This window comes from Ammospiza nelsoni, chromosome 12, assembly GCF_027579445.1.
Source record: "Ammospiza nelsoni isolate bAmmNel1 chromosome 12, bAmmNel1.pri, whole genome shotgun sequence".
Lineage (NCBI taxonomy): Eukaryota > Metazoa > Chordata > Aves > Passeriformes > Passerellidae > Ammospiza > Ammospiza nelsoni.
The window spans coordinates 15,634,290-15,656,036 of NC_080644.1; the positions used below are offsets into that span (position 1 = coordinate 15,634,290).

At 41.6% G+C, this 21,747-nt stretch overlaps 1 protein-coding gene and 1 non-coding gene across 15 annotated transcripts in view; both read left to right on the plus strand.

Moving 5' to 3' along the window:
* The first annotated feature begins 2,275 nt into the window (after positions 1-2,275).
* On the plus strand, positions 2,276-2,347 carry TRNAE-UUC (transfer RNA glutamic acid (anticodon UUC)). The gene has a single exon. It is a non-coding gene; the product is annotated as a tRNA-Glu (tRNA).
* A 2,127-nt stretch (positions 2,348-4,474) lies between these two features.
* Positions 4,475-21,747, plus strand: part of RBM39 (RNA binding motif protein 39) — a 28,526-nt gene continuing 11,253 nt past the window's right edge. For 6 of the 14 annotated variants that reach the window (XR_009419283.1, XR_009419284.1, XR_009419285.1 and 3 more), the window contains exons 1-10: positions 4,475-4,708; positions 8,317-8,379; positions 10,240-10,289; positions 11,475-11,669; positions 17,050-17,115; positions 17,224-17,277; positions 18,698-18,815; positions 19,408-19,560; positions 20,103-20,240; positions 20,731-20,796. Coding sequence is in view for 10 of the 14 variants with exons in the window: in XM_059480909.1 (XP_059336892.1) it covers positions 8,329-8,379; positions 10,240-10,289; positions 11,475-11,669; positions 17,050-17,115; positions 17,224-17,277; positions 18,698-18,815; positions 19,408-19,560; positions 20,103-20,240; positions 20,731-20,796 (891 nt within the window). In the remaining 4 variants the exon portion in view is untranslated. Of the gene's footprint in view, positions 4,709-8,316; positions 8,380-8,602; positions 8,676-9,619; positions 10,019-10,239; positions 10,294-11,474; positions 11,670-15,760; positions 16,146-17,049; positions 17,116-17,223; positions 17,278-18,697; positions 18,816-19,407; positions 19,561-20,102; positions 20,241-20,730; positions 20,797-21,747 lie in introns of all 14 variants that reach the window. The other 8 variants (XM_059480914.1, XM_059480917.1, XM_059480918.1 and 5 more) reach the window with 8 other exon arrangements.

A 21,747-nucleotide genomic window follows, 5' to 3' on the forward strand; every position in this document is an offset into this window, starting at 1 on the left:
GGCTGGGCATGGCCATGGGCATGGGCAATTGATGAGGTGTGCACTGGAGACAAGCACACCTCAACGCAGCTCAGATAGGGCCTGAGGGTCCAGGGCTGTTGCTGCAGGCCCCCAGCTGGTAATAATTGGCATTGACTCCATGATTGCAGAAGGCTGATCAATTGCTTTATTACACTATATTATCCTGTACTATACTCATTAATAAACTCGTCCCCTTCCAGACAGTCCAATACAGCTTTGACCTAATTGGTCAATCAATCGAAACACCATTACCACTGTCCAATTAAGAAATCACCCTTTGGTAAACATATGTCCATAACACATTCCACATATGCACAACAATAGGTGCAGCAAGTGGAGATAAGAATTGTTTCTCATTTTTTTCTCTGATCTTCTCACAGCCTTCCCCAGGAAAATGCCTGGGAAAGTTCTGTCTGCTGCTCTCTGTGGAGAGAGCTGCTGTCACACAGGGCTGATGTGAACTGGGGCTCCTGGGCAGGGCTGGGGCACAAGCCCTCAGTGAGGCTGGCCTGAGTGCTTGTTAGTTCTCTTGGGGCCCTGAGAACAACTTCACAGACAGATGAGATTAAGAGCATGAGCATGGCCAGTTGAAATGAAGCCAAAGTTCTGCCTCCTCCTGGTCCCGATCTTCAGGGATGGTTGACAAAGTCAAATGCCCTTCCTTCACATGCAATTCCTAAGCAAGCAAAATTGGAGTGGCATAGATGCTGGCACTGCTGCTCATATTGACATCTCACTAGGCCTTCTGGAAGGAGGAAGAGATTAATCTAGTTCTAGAACTAGAAGAGAAGCTGAGGACAGGCAGGTTGATACATAGAAGAAGCTCAAATCTCTCCACCACTGCTGTCAAGTCCTTGGGGAGCAAATTTCCCCCTCATGTCAGAGACAGACTAAGATCTTTGTGTGCCAAAAAAGCTGGGCTTGTCTGGCTGTCACCAAGTCCTTGTCCATGTCTTTAGCAACCTCATGGAGGTCAGTGGGCTGCATTTGGGATCCATGTGAGGAAAGAGAATCTGTTCAAATTTACCTTCTGTAGTTACTGTCAGATTAATTTGATCGTTTATAACCTATTCAGGATTTTCTCTGCTGGCATATGGACATGGTCTACGCCACCTTCACATTTTGAAGGGTATTTTATCTTTAATTTAATATTTCCATAACCTTTTTTTTTTTGGTGCTTTGTAGCCATAGCTTTTTCTTTGTGGTAATACAAGTGTTCTGAGTAATTTTAGAATCTCCCTGCTTCTTACAACCTTTCTGTTTATTCATTTTTTAATAACCTCTTGAGGCAGGAATTTCTTTGTTGACGTTGTTTTTTCAATGTCACCAGATAGAGTACATTATACTCACTGCTATGCATAACTGTTCTAACAACCCCTCACAAAACTCAGCATTAAGCCCAGTCGCTTGTTTTATGTTCTCCAACCAGCTATTCCAAAAATCAAACCTTTGTGATATCTAAATGTAGCAAGCACATGATATGCTGATGTAACATTTACTCACTCAGTGTGGGGGAAATTGGAGACTTTTCATAATGATGTTTTCTGCCTTGGTAGCAACTCTAACCTCCTAAATACATTACTGTCACCACCGCTGGTTTTACACTCTGTTCACTACAATAGTCCTAATTCTCTCCTTTGCCTATTTAGGTCTGAATTTTCTGCATATAGGGGTTCAGCTACATCTTGGAAGATTAAAATGGTTTAGGTACATTGATTCTGAAGTTTCTTCAACATCCAGCATTACTCCTCCACATGCTCAGCAGTCAGTTCTTCCTGCATATCCGCAGCCAGCCACTTCAGTGTGCCACCTGTTACCTGCCTTGTACCTGTCTGATAAGGTTGTCCTCGGTCAAAACTGGGTAGTGCAGTTGTTCTGCCTGCTTTTGTGGTTGCTCAGATTTGTTACAGAGCACATCGGTGGCTGTTGCGAAGTTTCTGTGCCTTTTTAGGTCGTACTTCATTTGTTCATCTTCCCATTAGTAATTTCCAACTTCTTCAGTTTTGTCAACTTCCAGCCTCATCTTTTAAGTAAGCGAGGGAGTGGCCGTGCACCCCTCACCCCACTCCCTGATCCTGACCAACGGTGCGGGCAGAGGTCAGCGAGCAGCGAACGGCGGGCAGCGGGAAACGAGCGGTGGGCAGCGCGTAGCGCGGACGGGCGGCGCAGGCGGGAAGCAGAACAGAGAGGGGACAGTGCAGGAACGGAGCTGTGCAGGAATTGGGTGGCGCAGGAAGAAAAAACCGGCATGCAGTCCCACATGGTCTAGCGGTTAGGATTCCTGGTTTTCACCCAGGCGGCCCGGGTTCGACTCCCGGTGTGGGAAAGCCCAACTTTTAATTTCCTTTGCGTGCTTGCTTTTTTTGCTCTGCGCGATCCCTCCTACCCCTCGCAGCGCAGGTAACACAAACTCCTGCCCGCAACCCTGGACCTGAGGCGAACGAACTTCCTGGCGCGAGTACGGAGCCAGGTTTAGAGTAAGGAACACCGGCGATAAGTCGGCATTATGTCTCAGCACTGCAGAGCCACTCTCTCCTCCGAATCAAGCCATCCCACAAACAAGAAAACCTTTTTTAGGAAGTATGTTACTGAGAGCTTCCCCTCAGCTCCAGAGGTGAATCCAGCCAAGTGTGTACTGACCACACCAACAGCCCTGCGGAGCTGAGCGTCGACAGCTGATGGATGGGTCGGGGCATTGCTGTGATACGCCGGGTCTAGCAACAGGGCTGGACATGCAGCTTGTGCAGCTATTTGCTAATCCAGGTCCCTCAATAGCCATCTTCACCCTCTCCGTGAGTACTGCTAGCGTGGGGTTGCATCCTTTCTCCCACACTGCCTGGGCACCAGCCATGGGCAAGGAGTGTGTTAGTGGAGTAGACAAAAAAACCCATGTCTGTGTACCCGTTCCAGAGCCTGGCTCCACAGGCAAACGGTGATAGAGAAAAGCCGTAGGTAAATCCACCAACGTGAGCCTATGCACATACTTCAGTCACAATCACAGCAAAGTGAGGGAACAAGGAACATGGAGATGGTTATACCAGACCTGGTATCTGACTGGAAGCCGAGAGGGGTAAGAGACAAGCAGCCAGAGCAGTGCATGGGAACAAATATAACAAACCGCATTTTGTCTGTAAGACTAGTAATTTTGTTTACAACCAAACGGTACAGAAATTATTAGGTTGGAAAAAACCCTATTATAGTAATGCTTCGTATTTAATTTTAAACAGATATTTTTTCCTGAATGTTCCAAACTCTACTAGTTGACTACTTCATCTTAGAAAGACTTGGGTACTGCGGGCAAGAGCTGCAGGATGATTTTCTGCTATTAACATTTCAGGAACTTAGTTAGAAATGAAATTAAATGAGACAGTAGCCTAGGATTTTCAGATAAAATTATAACTTAAGGAGGCAAAGTTTGTTTAGAATTTCTCTTTATGTTGTTTCGAATTTCTAAAATAACAACAACAACAAAACAACCTAAAATTCCCCAGCAATTTATTTCATGCTGATTGCAGCAGGAAACGTACTTAATGCTGTCTGTCCTACCTTGAACAATTGCCCCAAACTGTATTATTAAATTTAAATACAAATGAACAATTCTGTGAGCTCTGAGGGAAACAAAGCATTGTTAATGAGACAGCATCGAGCACTGTTAAAAAGGGGCTTTTTTCACAAAACACTATTTCCCTTCTGAGTTAAGCTTCAAGGCTCCAGCAATCTGCAGTGGCATGGGCCAAAAGCTGCACCTGAAGAGCAGGTCATTGACAGGTTGTTTTACTTGGAATTGAAGTGGCTAAAAAATCTGCAAGACACTGCTAGCCCATGAAGGGAGGTGGAGTTTCTGGCAGAAGAGTATGGCCGAAGGCGGGCATTGTTAATCTGATTGAACCACATCGAGCCCTCAGCCAAAAGGACGAAGATCAGACCACAGGCCTGATTTAATCATCGCGTCAGAACAATTTCTGGTGAAGGAACACAATAACCTCACCCTCCTGTCCACTCCATAACCTAAGCCACTTTAGATTGCTGGAAACCAAGAGTCTATGAAAGGCCTCGGCATGGGGCTCAAGAAAGTCCTTGAAGGATCTGGGACACGGCTCCTCCAGAGCCCGGGAAGGAACGGGTGCTCCGAACGCACCGGACCGCCACAAGGCCGGAGGCACCCGCACCGCGAGACCGCCGCGGCCCCGACGCCCTCCTCCGGCCCCGGCCCCTCCCGGCGGGCGGGCGAGCCCTCGCGAGAGCGCAAAGGCCCGTGACAAGGCCACAAGGCTACCCAAATCTCGCGAGTATTTGAGCCACTGCTTCCGGGCTCAATATCTCGCGAGAGGCGGCGAGCTCGAGCGTGTAAGGGCTTGTTTGGCCGTGCGTCTCGCGAGAGGCCCCTGCGCGGTGCGCTGGGCGCCCCCGTGCCGTGCGCGGAGCCGCGAGCGGCCGGGCGCCATTTCGGGAGCAGCTGCGGAGCCACAGACGGGGCCAGACCGGCACCGGGATCGACTCACGGTCGCGCCGCCCCTCGCCGCCCGCTCCCCGGGGCTGCCTGAGCGCCGCCGTCCATTTAATATTCAGACGCCTGGAGAAGGTGCTCAAGCCCTCGGGCCCGTTCTCGACCGCCAGGGTAGTAACGCCGGAGCCGCTACTGCCGGACCTCGGGGCCCTAGCGAGGATCGCACTGCCCGCGGCGCAGGTAACTCGGGTGGGCCCCGGGCCCCGCCGCCGGGCGAGCGGCGGCCTGCTCCACGGGGTGCTGCGGCCTGGGCGTCTGCGCCCCTCCCGCTGCCATGGCCGCCTCGGCCCTGCCCGCGGGGCCGCTTTGCGCCTCACCAGGGCTAGCGCGGCCGGCGGTCCCCGCCCTGCGGCCAGGCCCTGTGCGGTTTGGTTGTTCCCGTGGCCACGTCGCGGGGAGGCCCCGCTTCCCCCGGCGTCGTGCTGCCCCGCCCCGGCTCCCCCCGCTCCAGCTCCCCCTCTCTTCTCGTGATGGCGCTGTGCGGAGGGACCGGGCGTGAGCAGCTTGGGGCCGTTCGCGCAGGGAGACGGGGCGGACGTGGGGGAGCAGCGGCCGCCGCGGGCGGGGAGTGAAGGCTTTGGAAGAAGCGACGTGAGAGGGCGGCCGCGGCGGGGCAGGCAGCGCGGGGCATCGCTGTTTCTGGGAAAACCGAATTCGGTCCGCTCGATCCTGTCAGGAGTATGTGGGAATTGAGGGAATTGGGAATTGCAGGCTGTGGACCTGCCCGCAGATGTATGTATGGGTCCTGCTGAGAGGCTGGCTTCCCTTCTGAGGCGTCGGAGCCCTCCTTAAAGTTTCCTGATGTTCTTCCCGGACACTACATGAAAAACGTGTCGAATTGACATTCGTTGGATTTCTAAAACAAATAATTTTGAGAACGGGACCCTTTTAAATTGCTTTTATGTAGTATAGTTTAGCAGAAAGAGAGTGATTTCTTTCCAAATAGTGACTAGTTCCGTTGCAATAAATTTCATGTCCCTTTACGCTTTCTGTAGATCCACAAAGTTTCAAGTGTAGTTCATTTTTTAAAATATTGATGTTTTGGTATGTGTTTTTGTTGGTGTTTTTCGTGTGCTTGTTTGAGTGGTTTTGGTTCGTTTTTCCCCTTTACGAACAAGTTAGCCATACTTAGCTTTTTTGAGAAAGCTGAAAGGCTTTTAGGAAAATTATTTGGAGCGTTGTTGTTTAATGAAAGATACCTAAGAATCTGTCAGGATTTTCTAGTAATTTGAAATTATTAAGGGTTTTCGTTTGCGTTTTTTAAAAAAATACTTCGAGCTTTGTATGAAGCATGATTATATGCATTACATGTATGCATCGCAGGGCTGATAGCAGGACTGGTATACGTAGAGAGAAGGAATTCTGATAACATGGTATTGTCCCAGTGGAAGTGATTTGTAAAGAGTACAAAGGGTACAGATTACTAGGGTGAGGCCAAAGGTCCATGCAGCTCAGGAGATTGAATGCTGGTGGCCGGCAGTAAAAGCCAAAAGCAGAATGAACAGCGCAGTCAAACATTGACAGTTCTCTCTGTGTGCGCTTAGTTGTCAGTTGTAGTTCAGGGTCACGAGGCGTGCCTTTGTTTAATGAAAATCTTTTTCTTTAAACTTTTTTGGTTTGGTTTTTTTTTTAAACATTGCATGTGCTTCTTTTTCTTTGTTAGGATCCACAGTGCCCTTCAACAGTGAATTCAATGATTAAATGCTTTGTGTATAAGGACGATTGTTTTGAATCCACTGGATGATAGTTCATTCACTTATTATGTGGGGGAATGCAGTAATAGTCATTCTCTCTGCAATTTTCCATGCTTTTCAGGATTTGGTGGTCCCTATTATGGCCACCCCTCTTCAGGATGAGGAATTCTTCCCCAAGTGTAGCTCGATATGTTGGCTAAATTACACGTCTGGAAATGTAATTTTGGGTGGGAGTTGTCACCAGGGGGAATTTTTTTGTAGAAATCTGGGTTTGCCTTTTCCATGCCTTTAATCATACTGATGTACTATTTATACTACATACTGATAGAACAGCTGTGAATTAAATCACGTGCATGTATGTAGATGGCTTGAAAAGCTGACTATAAATACTGTAGTAAAAAGTAAAATTGAGCTCTTACACTTGAAGGACAGTCATATCTGTAAGCGATAACACTGTAGCCCAACAGTAATAATTTGAAAATGAGGTTAGTATGCCTCAATTAAGTATTGAATGTGAACTTCCAGTGTTGTGATCCTGCTTGAGGATGGTGTTTTATTCTGGAATGTATCCCTGGGCCAGGGTCAGGTGTGCTGCAGCTCTGGCAAAGCATTCTCAATTACGACATTATAAGTGACTGGTGTAAAGGATCTTGATGTGTTGGAGCATTTTTGTTATTCTGCTGAAGTCTCAGGACAGCACAGTTCTACTGCCTGTAGACAAGGTGCAAGAACTAATCTGAATAATTAAAAATCCATTTTATGGTGCACACACAAACCTTCAGTGTTGGGCTGTCAGACTCTGATCTAGAGGACTGGCCATTCTGGAGCTTAAGAAAGAAAAAGAAGAGAAACTTCCACTAAGAGATTTGAGGAAGTTGAATATCTAAGTTTAATGCCAAGAGTCTTGAGAGGTGCTTAATGGCATACCTGCATAGGGAGAGGAAATCAAGTGTCAAAGTGATTCAGAGTATAGTGAACATAAAATTATATTGAGGGGTTGAAATTAGAAGTAAGAGGAGCAGCTAAACCCAAAATGTCTATGGTGTCAAGTGTTACCTGGTGTGATGGATGTTTTTGTTTTGAGATGTGAAATTCCAGACTGGATGGAATTTCAGGGCTTCAGCAATCTGCAGTGGCTTGGGCCAAAAGCCGCACCTGAAGAGCAGGTCATTGACAGATTGTTTTACTTGGAATTGAAGTGGCTAAAAAATCTGCAAGACACTGCTAGCCCATGAAGGGAGGTGGAGTTTCTGGCAGAAGAGTATGGCCGAAGGCGGGCATTGTTAATCTGATTGAACCACATCGAGCCCTCAGCCAAAAGGATGAAGATCAGACCACAGGCCTGATTTAATCATCGCGTCAGAACAATTTCTGGTGAAGGAACACAATAACCTCACCCTCCTGTCCACTCCATAACCTAAGCCACTTTAGATTGCTGGAAACCAAGAGTCTAAGTGTCAAAGTGATTCAGAGTATAGTGAACATAAAATTATATTAAGGGGTTGAAATTAGAAATAAGAGGAGCAGCTAAACCCGAAATGTCTATGGTGTCAAGTGTTACCTGGTGTGGTGACTTTTTGTATGCTTTAGTAGCTCCTAGTGCTGGAATCATAACTGTTTTCCTGTGACCCCTGTAATGGATTAAGCTGCATTTCTTAAAGCACCATGGTGTCCCCATGCTGAGATTGCTAAATGATGGTGGCAAAGGCTAGGAGCTGTGAACAGGTTTGCCTGATTGTTCATTGTCCTTTGCTGAAGCTCTAGCACTTCTCAAGATGGCCACCAGAGCTGTGTTAGTGTCATAAATATGCTGTGCTCTTTGTTTTGAAAGAAATTCATGGAGTGCCTCTGGATTTCCTCTGGCTAATGGTGTTCAGTCACATTTTGTTGTTTGCAGCTGTAATTATTTCGGACACATTTGTTACTATCTCATTGGGCAAAACTTCATTCCAGTTTTTGTTGGAAATACCTACTGAATTTTTAAATGTTTAGTGAATTCGAGCCAGTGCAGTGATGGCCTCATAAACAAAAGCTTTTGGAATATAAAGCACAAGGGTGTTTTCCAACTCAGATGAAAGTTGTTTCTTCTTTCAGGTGTCCTGAAAAATGGCTGATGATATTGATATTGAAGCAATGCTTGAAGCTCCTTACAAGAAGGTGAGAAAAAATATGCCAGTGAGGTCCTGTTTACCTTAATTTAGCATTATTCATGAAACTACTGCTGAACTGTAAACTAACATCCCTGGAGCCCTCATGATTTATCTTATTGGACATACATTACATGTAACTTTCAAGTTAATATATACTGTTAATGTAATTATATTGTGCAGTAGTTTCACTTCAGCGTGATGAATAAATGCCCATCTATCTCTCTTTGTAGACTTGCCTAACGATATCTCACCTCTACTCCCATGAATTCACCTTTGATTCCAGTGTGAACTGTCAATCATAAGGTAGTAATTGAGTGACGTATCGCTGTACCGTGGTCCCCTAGGTTAAAAAAAAAAAAACAGCCACCAAACACAATCCAAACAAAACAAAAGAAATCCACCCAAAAACCAACTAAACAAAACCAAAATCAAACAAACCCCAGAAATCAAAATCCTAAAACCTTTCCTCTAAAATTATGAATTCTAGTTTGGTATAGCAACAAGGTGAATGCAGTGGTTTGGGAAAACAGCGGGGCTCCAAGAATAACCTTTTCACCAGTCCCATGGCAAGTAAATATTTGAACAATCTGCTCAGTGCAAGAAGAGTGGGACTTGCTTTTAATGCAGAAGGCTGCTGGCGGGTAATCTTTCAACAGGGCAGATGAAAATCAATTGCTGAGTGAATGAATTTACAGAAATTCTTGGATCCCTGAATAGAATGTTCTTAGCAAGTAAAAGACAGTATCACAGTCTGCGGTATCATTCTAAAAGAAGCTCTTGTGTTCTTCTGTCCTAGTTGTTTAATTAGGAAATGTCAATTTTTCTGTAAAATTTTTATCAATTAGCTTAGTGATGTCCTTCACTTAAACCAGCAGCAAATGAATACTGTCTTTTTTTGTTTTCCACCAGATGGTGGTGAAGTGTTAATAGACTGCATGCTTTAGCTACTGATTTTGGAAGAAACGTATATAAGTTTAAATCGCCTAGGAATTGTACTTTTGATGTAACCAATGTGATTAAACTGTAAAGCCAGTATATAAGTTATATAGCAGCTGTTGTCAGTCTGTTCTGCAGTGTTTATTACAACCATGTCATGAATTTTTGGATGAGCATTTGTAAGTTTTAAGTGGTATATTTAGTTAATGTAATATTTAGCAGTTACATTTACATCTTGAAGAGAAATTTGTGAACTGTTGTGTTAAAATTCTTATGTCCTGGCTTAACATGGATATTTTCCATGTAAACAGGTATGGAAATAGGGGATGTTTAGGCTGCACTGGTGGATTATTGATGGCTTTCTTGGGAGTCGACGTTACTAAAGCAGTGTGAATCCCTGTTTGCTTCAGGGCGAGATGTGTGACAGAGGTGACATCAAGCTCTTACAACCCTTCAACGAAAATGAGTGAAGATCTCGGGAATGGCATCGGTCACAGGAAATCGATAGTGGCTGGCTGCTAGTGTAGCCACGGGGCTTAGGCAGAGATATAGCCTTGGTACTAATCAGAGGGGCTTGCAAACACCTCAGACTTCCTCTTAAATTTTATAGAAATAACATTTAGTCACTTGAGTGCTGAATTCTACAGGATAACTTGCTCTCTAAACCATGTATGGAAGTATCTACAATTTAATACACACTTATAAATGATGTAAGTCTTGTATTTTGTAATTGTATGACTTAAATTTAAGCAGCAAAGTGGTTAAACATGCCTACCTAAATTTTCTAAAGCTTTCCACATTAAACTGTAAACAAGTAATTTAGTATTAAAATTTTTGTTTTTTATTTTCTTATTCCTATTCCCATTACCCTTTGACCACTTGAAATATTTCCACTTCGTCCTCACGATGTTCTTCTATCAACCCTGCTTAGGATGAGAACAAATTGAGCAGTGCCAATGGCCATGAAGAACGCAGCAAGAAGTAAGTATTTTCTCAGTTCCCTGCATTTGGGTAGAGGCTGCTGGTTTTTGTGGACTTGTGAATCCGTGTCAGTGGTGTTTAAGGAAATAGTTTGCAAAAGCTTGGAATTTGCAGTTGCAGCAATTTGGAAATTTTATTTTGTTTACAAATGTAGTTAATACCCTTTGCAACTGATGTAATCTAAATTGCAGAAACATTCACCTAGCATCAGATAAAAATGCAGACTTAGTATGTTCAGCATATTTAAATTACTTTTGTTAATTTACCTATGCAATGGATTTTGCATTTTAAAACTTATTTATTGTAGAATTGTGGTTTGGAGCGGTGGAAAGCTGTTAAAGACACCAGTGGTTTCTTGAAAAGGTTTAGGGTGTTGAATTGTCTTGCTCTGTTCTCTGCGTCCCTGCCCTTTCAAGATGTGTAAATTTATAATACAAGTTTTTTAAAAAACAAGAGTACAAGCACACCTTGCTCACCAAGCGTAATTCCAGGATGTGAACGCCTGGATGTGATACCCAAAAGATGTGTAGTCTGTAAAATAAATTCCTTACCTTATAAGCATCATTTGGTGAAGAGGTTATTGATGTAAAGAGAAAAATTACAAAGTTGATAGTTGACAAAACACTAAAAAGTTAGCTGTGTATTACAGAAATGCACTGAAGTCAGCATGTATGCTGCTGTCACCTTCTGAAATCATACAGATTACATGCTTGTACTTGTGTTCTAAATAATATGAGTGGGAGTAGCAAGTAGGAAGCAAAACTCTTAAGCAGCATGTAAAAGACAATTGGCAGGGAGTATTAAGAGGAAACAACCCCAGAGTTGCCTTTCTTTCTGTTTTTGTTGCATTTTGTTTTACTTTACTATATGATTTATTCTTAAAATCACGAAGTATGTTTGAACACCAGATGAGGTACTGCAACTGCTGGGTACTAGGTCTAACATGGGAAATGGGTTTTTAGTCCTTTTACTCCTCTGAAAGCACTCTCTAGCAGTTAAAAAATTTAAAAGAAAAATGTGCTGTTGCCGATTTCATGTGGCTCATGAAAGGAGATTGCTGACATGCTTAGCCTCCCATTTACAATAAAAAGTACAAATACCATCAGGTAAATGCTTTTCCTATGGGTGTCTGTAACAGAGACACTGAACTGTATGTGTATCTGAAGTTGCACTTTTCTTTGTCAGGAGAAAAAAGAGCAAGAGTCGAAGTCGAAGCCATGACAGAAAGAGGAGCAGAAGTAAGGAACGCAAACGGAGCCGAGATCGGGAACGGAAAAAGAGCAGAAGCCGGGAAAGGAAACGGAGCAGAAGCAAAGAACGCAGACGCAGCCGGTCTAGGAGCAGAGACCGCAGATTCAGAGGCCGCTACAGAAGTCCCTAGTAGGTTATTTGTTCAGAGTTGCATGTGTGCTGCTTCACTGTTACAATGTGGAAGGTTGAAGTTTCACTCTCTGCTTTCTAAATTGGTTAATAATTATAATTGAAAAGAAAGTGAGAGGTGAAGTTTAAAGAATGTCAGTAAATACAGAGTGAAAATGAGGATAGTAATATTCCTCTTCTAGTTTTCATTTTTAGCCAAGACAGAGATGGGAAAGCAAATGAAAGAATGTGTACAGCTGAGTGGAAAACCAAGTTTATCACAAAATCAATATAACAACCAAATTCTCTCCATGCCCTAACTATTTAAAGTATATGAACTTGATGGCTTAACTGCCAAAAAATTAATTGTAGTATGTTTATTTAGTTCCAGGCTCGTATCCTTTTTTTTGGGTATTACTAAAGATTTTTACTGTCTTGCTGTTCTTGAACATTAACTCCATAAATGGATATTCACACAAACATATTCCACGTTTATGCATCCAAACTGGGAGCATCTTGTCTTAGTAATGCCCGTGTGTTGCAAATTTGCCCTGCTTTTTTCTCAGGCTTGTTTAGAGGCTGACAATTCCTCTCAGATATTTAGCTTGATAGAACTTCAGCAGTAGGTAGTTCCAGACATTTGTAAATCAATTCTCAAAAGATGTTTTTTCATCAGTATTGTTTCTGATGGTTTGTACTGTGGCTCTCCCCTATGCTTCCCATTGCCTCTTTCTGCAGAAACTCAGTGAGAACTGGGCTGTATGCTTGACTGTCATTGATTACCTGAGGCTGCTGTTTGTCTCTGTTGTTGTGCAGGTCTCATCTCAATTGTTGTCAAATTTTGGAATGAAAGATGATGTTAAAAGAAGGCATTTGAAAAGAATGTATTTTTTTAATCATGACATATAATGCCATCCATGATAGAGAAATCTCTTCAAGATGTTTGAGCAGACAGTGTTTACCTTCTGATAAATTGTAGGCTTGTCCAGTTTTATGAACATGAATGTTTTTCTTCGGGCTTTTTGTACTCTTGGACTACAAACAAAAACTTCCTGAGGTCTCAGGGTCTCAGTCTGTGCCAAGTCATCTGGATGTTGGCATTTTCGTCATGAAAACCTGCTGCAGTTCCTGGGTCCTCTAGGGTGCAATGGCGTCCTGTGCATCATCAGCCCTGTGTATGTGGGGATCGTAATATATCAGCCCTGCTTTTCCTTTGTCTTGAGTATCAGAGCCTCTGTACACGGCTCTGGACTTCAGCTGTAAAGATTTCAGCAGTACAGAGTAGTTTTCCCACAACTGTTGCACGTGTAAGATGACAGTAGCTGGTTGGGTTATGCCAGTGCCACTGTTGTGGCTCAAGGTACAGACGACCTTGATCAAAAACTTCAGCCTTCTGTATGTGGAGCCTGCTGGCATCCTTCCCTCCAGTGCAGTGTTGTGTGGAGAGGATGTCCTTTGTTTCATCTTGTGGTTGCTTGGGAGCTCTTGGGAGTTGCTGCGTTCTTCCAGCTGTGTTGGAGGGTTTTATTCTTTGTTTTTCTTGTTGTCACTGGGTGAGAAGGTTTTTCACCTGGAGAAATTTGGGAGTTCCAATGTTCTGAGGTTGAAAGTATTGTTTTACAATAACCCATGCCTGTTTTAATGCTCTGAGATACCTTATGCCAGAAAGGTAAGTAGTTGCAAGGGGTCTTTTTTGCTATCCTGACACTCTCTCGTAGCTGTTCTGGGTGATTGCTCTGGTGTTGAGATACAGGGAGCAAGAAGCAGGGATAATGTACTATGCTCTGACGGTACATAGTTGTGCTGTTCATTTGATAGTTTGTTCACTGCTTCAGTTGCCAAATCATTGCTTTCACTTAACCAAGTAGAATTCTAGTGTGTTTAGATGGTTTTGTGGAAAACTGGTATAGGGCAAGCACATGTGTCCCAGAAGGTTTGGTGTTGACTGATGGCAGTCAGCAAGCAGTTGCTGTCATTCAGTTGCAGAGGATGAACAGTCCTGTTAAAATTATAAACATGCTAATGTGATTCCAGAGTTCTAGTTTTGGCTCCAAATGTGTGAAAGAGAAGGGATTGTGAAGAATTCCTGTTCAGGGCTCTTAAAATGCAGGGACTCACTTTTAAATCTATGTAACAGATGCTGAATTTCAGAGAGATGAAAACTTTGGTGATAAAGCCCTCCTGCATCACCAGCCACCTTTGGATCTACCAATACTGAGCTTTCATTTGAAGAAGTTGTCTCTGTATCAGTGGCATAAGTTCAGTGTTTCAAAAGTGACTGCCAGAATACTCTTTCTGGCTGGAGAATTTATTTCTGGAATCTCTCCTTGTGGGGCTGTTCCGGTAGTTTTGGGTTGGAGTTAGTGCTGACAGGGTTGTGGCTAACTGCAGTATCTAGATCAAATTGCTTAATGGCTTCTATTTTATCTTATTTTTTACTCTTCCTCCTCCTTGTGATCTTCCTCATGAGCTTTATAAAGGCTCATTTCGAGCTGATTTTCTGTAAACCAAGATGGTTTTACTGCTGGGAGTAGCTAGGAGGCATCTCAGCAGTAGTGAGGAAAAAAGTTTAGTATAGATAATTCTGAAGGAAAAGGAGAGGAGAGTGCTACAGGGAACCTGAAAACTTTGAGTTTCTCACTTTAGGCTTCAAATGTGGTTAAATGTTTTAATTTTAAATTAGGTTAAAATTAGGTGACTGTATTGCATTGCTTAGTGTTCATAGGGTTTTTTATCTCATGTTATTTTCACATATATTGTCACTTAAGTGTTACATAGCTGTATCATAAGGTCTCTTAGGAGAAGGAATTTGACTGAGTAGTCTTGCATAGACATCTGTTGGGGAAATCCCAGCTGCTGCTAACATAAAGTAGCAGTCACTTAGACCATCCTGTTTCTATTTTGAAATTACAAATTTAGACAAAGCTGTTAGGAAAACAGGTTTATTACAATGATGACTGAAAGTTCCTTGTGATTCTCCTGGACTCTGTTAGCCAGAGTTTGCCTTGTCCAACATTTTTTTGTTGGAATCTTGAATATGAGTGAGTAGGTAACAGCTGATAATTTGCTAGCTGTCTTCTGACCTGACATTATTGGGCCCGGTGGCATCTCTTAGGTTTTGTGGAAGTGTGTGCTTTGGCTGCACACGGGACTTTGGCTTACAAAGAAGGTGACTCCTAGACATAGAGATTAATGGCTTGTGACATGGTGTTTACGTACAGGTTAGCAGGAACTGGGCAACAGTTGTAGAGACAGTGGAAGCAATGTAGAAACTTTACTTGAGATGTACAGCTTTATAAGCGAGTCTCCTTAGAAAAACACAGGGAGAGTACTGTTGAAAAGGGTAAATTGTTGATTTTGAGAAGATAATTTGGGCTCTCACCTTGCCCTAGGCAGTTTTCTGCTTGGTGTGTTCCAGTGGTCTGGGGTTTCTTAATGTTGGCCTCATGGAGTTCTGTAAATAAGATAGTACTAGTCAAGAAAGAAAAATGGAGATTTTTGGAGTTGTGATGGATTGTGGGTTTTTTGCTGCCCCTTTTTCTTCCTCCCTCCACCCCCACCCCCGCCTTGTGCATGCATTTGAAAACGGTTACTTCTCAGTTGTTTGTGTTTTGGTTTTGTTATTCATTAGATTTAGATGAGTACTTAAAATATTTCTTTCACCTTTTCCTTGAAAACTCCTGCTCTTAACTATTATTGTTTAGTTGGGTCTTCATGTTAGTGTTCTGGAGTCACTGTAATTGGTTTGTCTGTCTGCATTTGAATTAAAATAGAGAGCACCATGTTTTACATCTGATGTGAAAATGCAAGGTAGTCCCATGTCTGATAAGAAGGTAGCCTCTGAAATTAGTACCAGTATTTCCAGATGCAGCTTTTGGTAGTTGTTCCATAGATACTGAAGAACCTGAATGGACACTCCTGGCAATAATTTGTCTGGACTTGAGCAGGAAAGGGAGTAATTTCTCCTAGGCAAAAAAAAAGTCTGGTTTTGATCAATTGTGATCTCATCTCAACATGTGTCTGTGTTTTATGTCTTATTTTCTCTCAGTAAGTAGTTATCTTCTCTTCATGAGTAGTTTCTAAATGGTCTTTTTTCTTTATTTTTTTTCCAGTGTTGTACAGGGCCATATTTCCCTTGCTTTAACCTGGCCAGCACGGTTTTGGATCTTGGCCCACTACTTCCACCTGTGTCATGACATGCTTAAAAAAATGGGCATCCTCCTCCTTGTGGCGGATGCTGAGTTTAACTATAAGCATTACTGCTCCACTGAGGAGCAAGAAGACATTTTTCAGACAAATTGCATGACCAAACGGATTTAGTGAAAGACTACTTAATGTCTTCAGCCTGCCGTGTCTTTCAGGGTGTTTTACATCAATTTGTAGCAACAGCAGAAAGAATCAATTGTGTACAGATGGAAAGCCAAAGCCCAGTGCACAGTGTTCAGTCTGTGCAGAGTGCCTCTGCGCTTGGTGGAGATACAGGAAGAATGTTAACAGGTGTTGTTCTTTGCCTTTTGAACAACTCTCTACCAGGAGATCAAATTCAGGGAGAGCACAATAGGATAAATCTTACTGCCCTTGTCTCAGTCTCTTCATGGGTGCCCCCTTAACTAGCAAGAGGACTGTCCTGAACGTGGAAGCGAAGGGCAGATTACAGTTTGTTCTAAGAGACTCTGTGTGAGGCCTGGGGAATTAAATTAGATTCAGTCAAGAGATTGGATTCCTTTTGTGGTTATATGTCTGTATACAGCTGACTGCTGGGTTCACTGTTTCTGTGGTTTGATGGCCATGAGGAATTTTAAGGAAGCTTCATTTATATATTTGCAGCACTTCAGTGGTTAGAGCTGAGACACCATTAGTGAATGTGTCCCTTGCAGGTTTCTGCATGGAGCCACTTTTGGTTTGCTCTTGCACCTTAAATTTCTTGGAACTTTTTGATTTTAAAATGTTACACTTGAGCAAGTAATCCTGCCAGTACCACTTGGCATACAGCTCTGAAGCCGAGTTCCAGGCCATGAATGTTATGCTTTGCAGTCGTCAGTATGTAGAACTTGCATGTGGACAAAAAGACGGGTGAAAATAGTTATAACAGTAACTGTAGCTCAGAATAGTTTGCATATACAAATGTGCTATGGCTGACTGTCTCATGAAGAGTCCTGCATATTCTGGGATTTTGTGGTATAGATGAAAGTGGGAGGGGATCATATTCTGTGCCTTATGGTCTGAAGTGCTGCATGTATTGGTAACCAACTGATTATCTGATGCATGCTGTGAGTGCTGCTAATGGAAATGCTGACAAGTTCAGAGGCAAGGGTGGGTGAGCACTTGGAGTGTAATGTGAGTACAGACAGGAAACTTTGAATTCAAATACTCAGGTCTTTTGTCTTTTCTTCTGCCATAGTTCTGGTCCAAAATTCAACAGTGCCATCAGAGGGAAGATTGGTCTGCCTCACAGCATCAAATTAAGGTTTTTGACTTTTCTCTGTTTTTCATTGCATCATTAATAGATTTTGTTTAGAACCAGGAGTGGTATATTGGAAAGTTTTCTTCTAATCTTGTTGATCTTTCTTTTTAGCAGACGCCGCTCTAGAAGCAAAAGTCCTTTCAGAAAAGACAAAAGCCCTGTTAGGTATGACTTTTTACCTATGTTTGGGTTTGTTTGTTTTTGTCTAGTTGGAGTTGGAAAAGTGATGACGAAATAATGAATGACTACTTGCTCTCCAGCACTCATAAGTGATGCTGGAATTCATTGAGAAAGCTAGTGAGAAAAGGATATTGGTAGTATGTTGCTTTCTTCCCATGTCATAAAAGGTTGTAAATAATGTCAGTTTGCAAAACAAGTCTTTATTAGTTTGTGTTTCTGTATTTTCAATCTTCTCCCCATTAATTATGATTTAAATTAGTTTTTCTGCTGAATCCCCATTAATTATGATTTAAATTAGTTTTTCTGCTGAATTATAGTTAATAATCTAGAGTATGAAATGGGAAAGTACAAATGCTTCTTTTTGCTGTCCAGTATTTATTAGTGTTATTTGTTGAGAGGCTATATGTCTCTGCAGTCCAGAAGCTGCTTATTCATTCTTAGTCTTCTCATTTAAGGGAATAGGATTTAGATAGCTGCTAATGAGACTATTCTCTTACGTTAATGCAGTCAAATTTCACCAATCTCATTTTGTTTTTCAATGACTGGCAAACTCTTACTAAGATAATGATGTTTAAATTTTTATTGTGTTTTCTAAGTGATTAGTATCTGTGTGGTTAATTTAATAAAAATACATACTACATCGATGGATACTCAATCCAGGATACACCATGCTACTTCTTATGTACTTTGTACTTGAGTATGAGTCAGATTTGTTTAGATTTGAAGCTTCAATATGTTAACAGTGGTGCATCTAATTTCAGCTAATAAATAAAATTATTGTAGTTCTGAATGTGTCAAGGATCAAAGTAATTCTACTATTCATTCCAGTAATTCAATACTATTCATACTTCTTTATGGGTTAACAAGCTGAAACTGTGGAATGAGGACTGCGCGTTCTATTTACAGGGATGTCAGTCTGGTTTTATGCAGTGGCTGTAGTGACTCCAAAGTGACTGGGTAAATGCAAGATGTGAGTTAGTAAAGCCTAGCCCACACTACTTCTCTGAGGATTTGAATAGCCAGTCTGTGCTAGTTTGCCCTGTTTGCTTTTATATTCTTGTTCTTCCATCCTTTTGATGAAAAGGACATGTAAGCTCCAGTGGTATCTGGTACCAGTTCTGGACAGTAGCAAAATGGTACCTCAATTTATGGTTTTGCATATAAAATAGAATTTTCCAGTTATATTTGGTGCTCACAGGTGAAATAGGATATTCAGTCATGGAACAACTTGCCATGTTAATATTTGGTATTCCCTTCAGTTCTTTACTCTGCCTTTTTTTTAATACAGCAGGCTTTTTTTTTCCTATCAGACTATGAAGTACTGATTTTTTAGTGTATCATGTGTGGTCCAAAGATGAATGATCTCAATTCAGTTGATTTTTTAGCTGAACTTTACTCTTTCCAGAGAACCAATTGATAATCTTACCCCTGAAGAGAGGGATGCTCGAACAGTGTTCTGCATGCAGTTGGCTGCAAGAATTCGACCAAGAGACCTGGAAGAATTTTTCTCTACAGTAGGGAAGGTAATTGATAGGGAAGTTAAAAAAATTTTGAACTTTGCCACAAGCTGTCCTAGTACAACTTAATACAGGTTCAGTATTTTTTCAGAATTGTAAGCATGTGGCTTTCTGGAGCTTCTTGTGCCTGTGCAAAGAGGGATTAATGATGAACTAATTATTAAAATCTTTGAACACAAAAATGTAGTTTCTCTGTAGCTGCTTGTTCATGTGATGTGAGGCAGAACATGTTGATGCAATTCTGACTCAACTTCATTTTTCATATTTTCTTCTTTTTTTAGATAGGTCAGTCAGTTATAGTGTCATTTGAAAATTCATCTCACTTCTAAGTTGGAAAAACTTCATTTCTTCTATCAGCTGCAAGGTTCTGGTGTAAAGCATTAGAGTGCTGCAAGCTCTGTCACATACAAAAAAAAAACAGCTTTAGTGCTAGCTTGCCTCTGGGATATGTTTGTTACAAAAAGTGTATGCTGCTGTAGAGTTAAAGCTGTTGGCTTGGCAAATAATTCTCAGTATTAATATGTGTCTGAGAAATAGGCTGCGTTAGGTTTTTTCATCTTTCTCTAAAAGTATTTCCATCTCTGTTGTTGCCTTTCAGGTTCGTGATGTGCGAATGATTTCAGATAGAAATTCCAGACGTTCAAAGGGGATTGCTTATGTTGAATTTGTTGATGTTAGTTCAGTGCCCCTGGCAATAGGACTGACTGGACAGAGAGTCCTGGGTGTACCTATCATAGTACAGGCATCACAGGTAAGGAATTGTAAACCTCATTTTTGTTCATGCAGAGTTATGCTTCTTGTATTTTGATGAGAAACTTTGTTTGAAAATTTGGCTACTACTGAATGTTTGGAAAACCGTAACAAGGATGATTATTTAAGCTAATAAAATGGATTTTTGTTGCCAGTAGATAACAGGCAAATTAAAGTGATTGAAAGTTGTGTAAAGGTATTAGGAAAATGCTGACCTTAAGCAAATAACAGTAAAGAAATTGTTAATAGTGTTACAGAAGTGAAGGCTATATTGTGTATGCCTTCTAGATAATTTCCTAGGTAGAAGTCAGAATTTTGCATGAAGTTGTTCAATTTGAAGGCTTTTGGAGTCTCTTGTCTCTGTACTTGGTCATGATCTTGGGTTTTGTAGCTCTTAAGTTCAAGTCTGATAGACTGCAGATCATGCAACAGCTTCTGTATGTTTGGTGAATCTTCTAGTTTAGGTCTGATAGGTATTTACTTCTTATTTTAGGGGTTTTTTATTGATTTCTTATTGAAGGTGAATTTTTATTTTCTCCGTAGGCAGAGAAAAACAGAGCAGCAGCAATGGCAAATAATCTGCAGAAGGGCAGTGCTGGTCCTATGAGGCTCTATGTGGGATCATTACATTTCAATATAACTGAAGATATGCTTCGAGGAATCTTCGAGCCATTTGGCAGGGTAAACTTGAATTTGGCATGTTATGTTAGAGTAGTTTATTTGAAAAGCCTAGCTTAGTTGTAGAGCCTTAGCAGCTTCTGGAAATAATTCAGCTTCATACTCACAAAGCACTTGTCAGGCATACTGCTTTTCTTAGTTTGTAAAACAGAGTTTCTCAGCATATGAAGTGCCATGATGAGTGCGTTTCAGTTACGATCTGATTATGTCTGTGTGCTTATGCTGCTAGAATTCTGCATCAAGCCTCTACCCATAGATGAGCTCAAAACCCTTATGTTTACCTGCTTCTCTTACTATCCAAGTGCCTATTTAGCTGTCTGTATACTAATTTTGAAACGAGGAAGGAATGAGAAACTAATTTATAAAAAGTAATAGTTTCACATTCATGTCTGTGTATTTGACAATTTGACAGGGCTGTTTTCATGTTGTGTTCTGGTATCTTGGAGTTTGTTCCAAAATGTCTGTTAGTAAATAGCTTTTTTCTTATCTGCAGATTGAAAGTATTCAGCTCATGATGGACAGTGAAACTGGACGCTCAAAAGGATATGGATTCATTACGGTATGACTAGAATTGCCAGGTTTCTAAGATGATTTGAGTGTAACCTTCCCTTGCAGGAGTATATATCTCTATATGTCAACCTTCCTGTGTATGTTTATGTGGTTATATAGTAGCAATCAAAGCATAATAAACTAAGCGCAATCAAAATTTGTTACATATGCATGGGAGGTACTAAAATGCTACTCGATAACTGTATATGTCATTTCAGAAGTGTCATGCTGCAGGATGCAGCAGTGGCTTTTTCTTTGTTTCTGATGGTTGTCTGGGTATTGAGAATGAGCAGTGAATATGTTTAGATGGGAATAGTTTCCTCTGTAGTCAGTGCCAGCAAAAGTAAATGCTGTCTTCTGCAGGCAAAGTAACACCAGTAATGACTGGTGTTTTTATGGCTGAAAATAATTTAATTTGAACTTTATAGGGGAAATAATAGGGGCTAAAAATTTTTCAGTTAAAAAAATCTTTCGTCTTTACCCTCGGGTACACAGTTTTTTGAACTTGAGTTTCTTAACTGACCTGGCAATTTGTCATGAGGAAAATAGTCTCGGCTGGGACCTCTGGCACATGGACACAAATGAAACCAAACTTACTATATAGTTCATACTTGACGGTTTTAACACTGATAAAATGGCTTGTGTGTTTATTTTGATGTTTTGCAGCATAAAGCAGAATATCTCTTAGGAATAAACTGTAAATACCATGGCAGTTGTAAGGTTGCAGAAGAATTGAGTGTCACTCTTGAAAGACAGCCACAGTCATGACTTCTGTTGATTGCAGTATCTAGATGCTGTAACTTCAACAATATATTTAAATATATAGTACCTAACCATGAGAAAGTAAATACCAAAATATGTGTGTGTTTGGTTTAAATGAAAAATTCTGAGCACATGTACATTAGCTTGTTGCTATTCTCTTAAAGAGTTTCTCCTGTTTGCGTAATTGTGGATATTACAT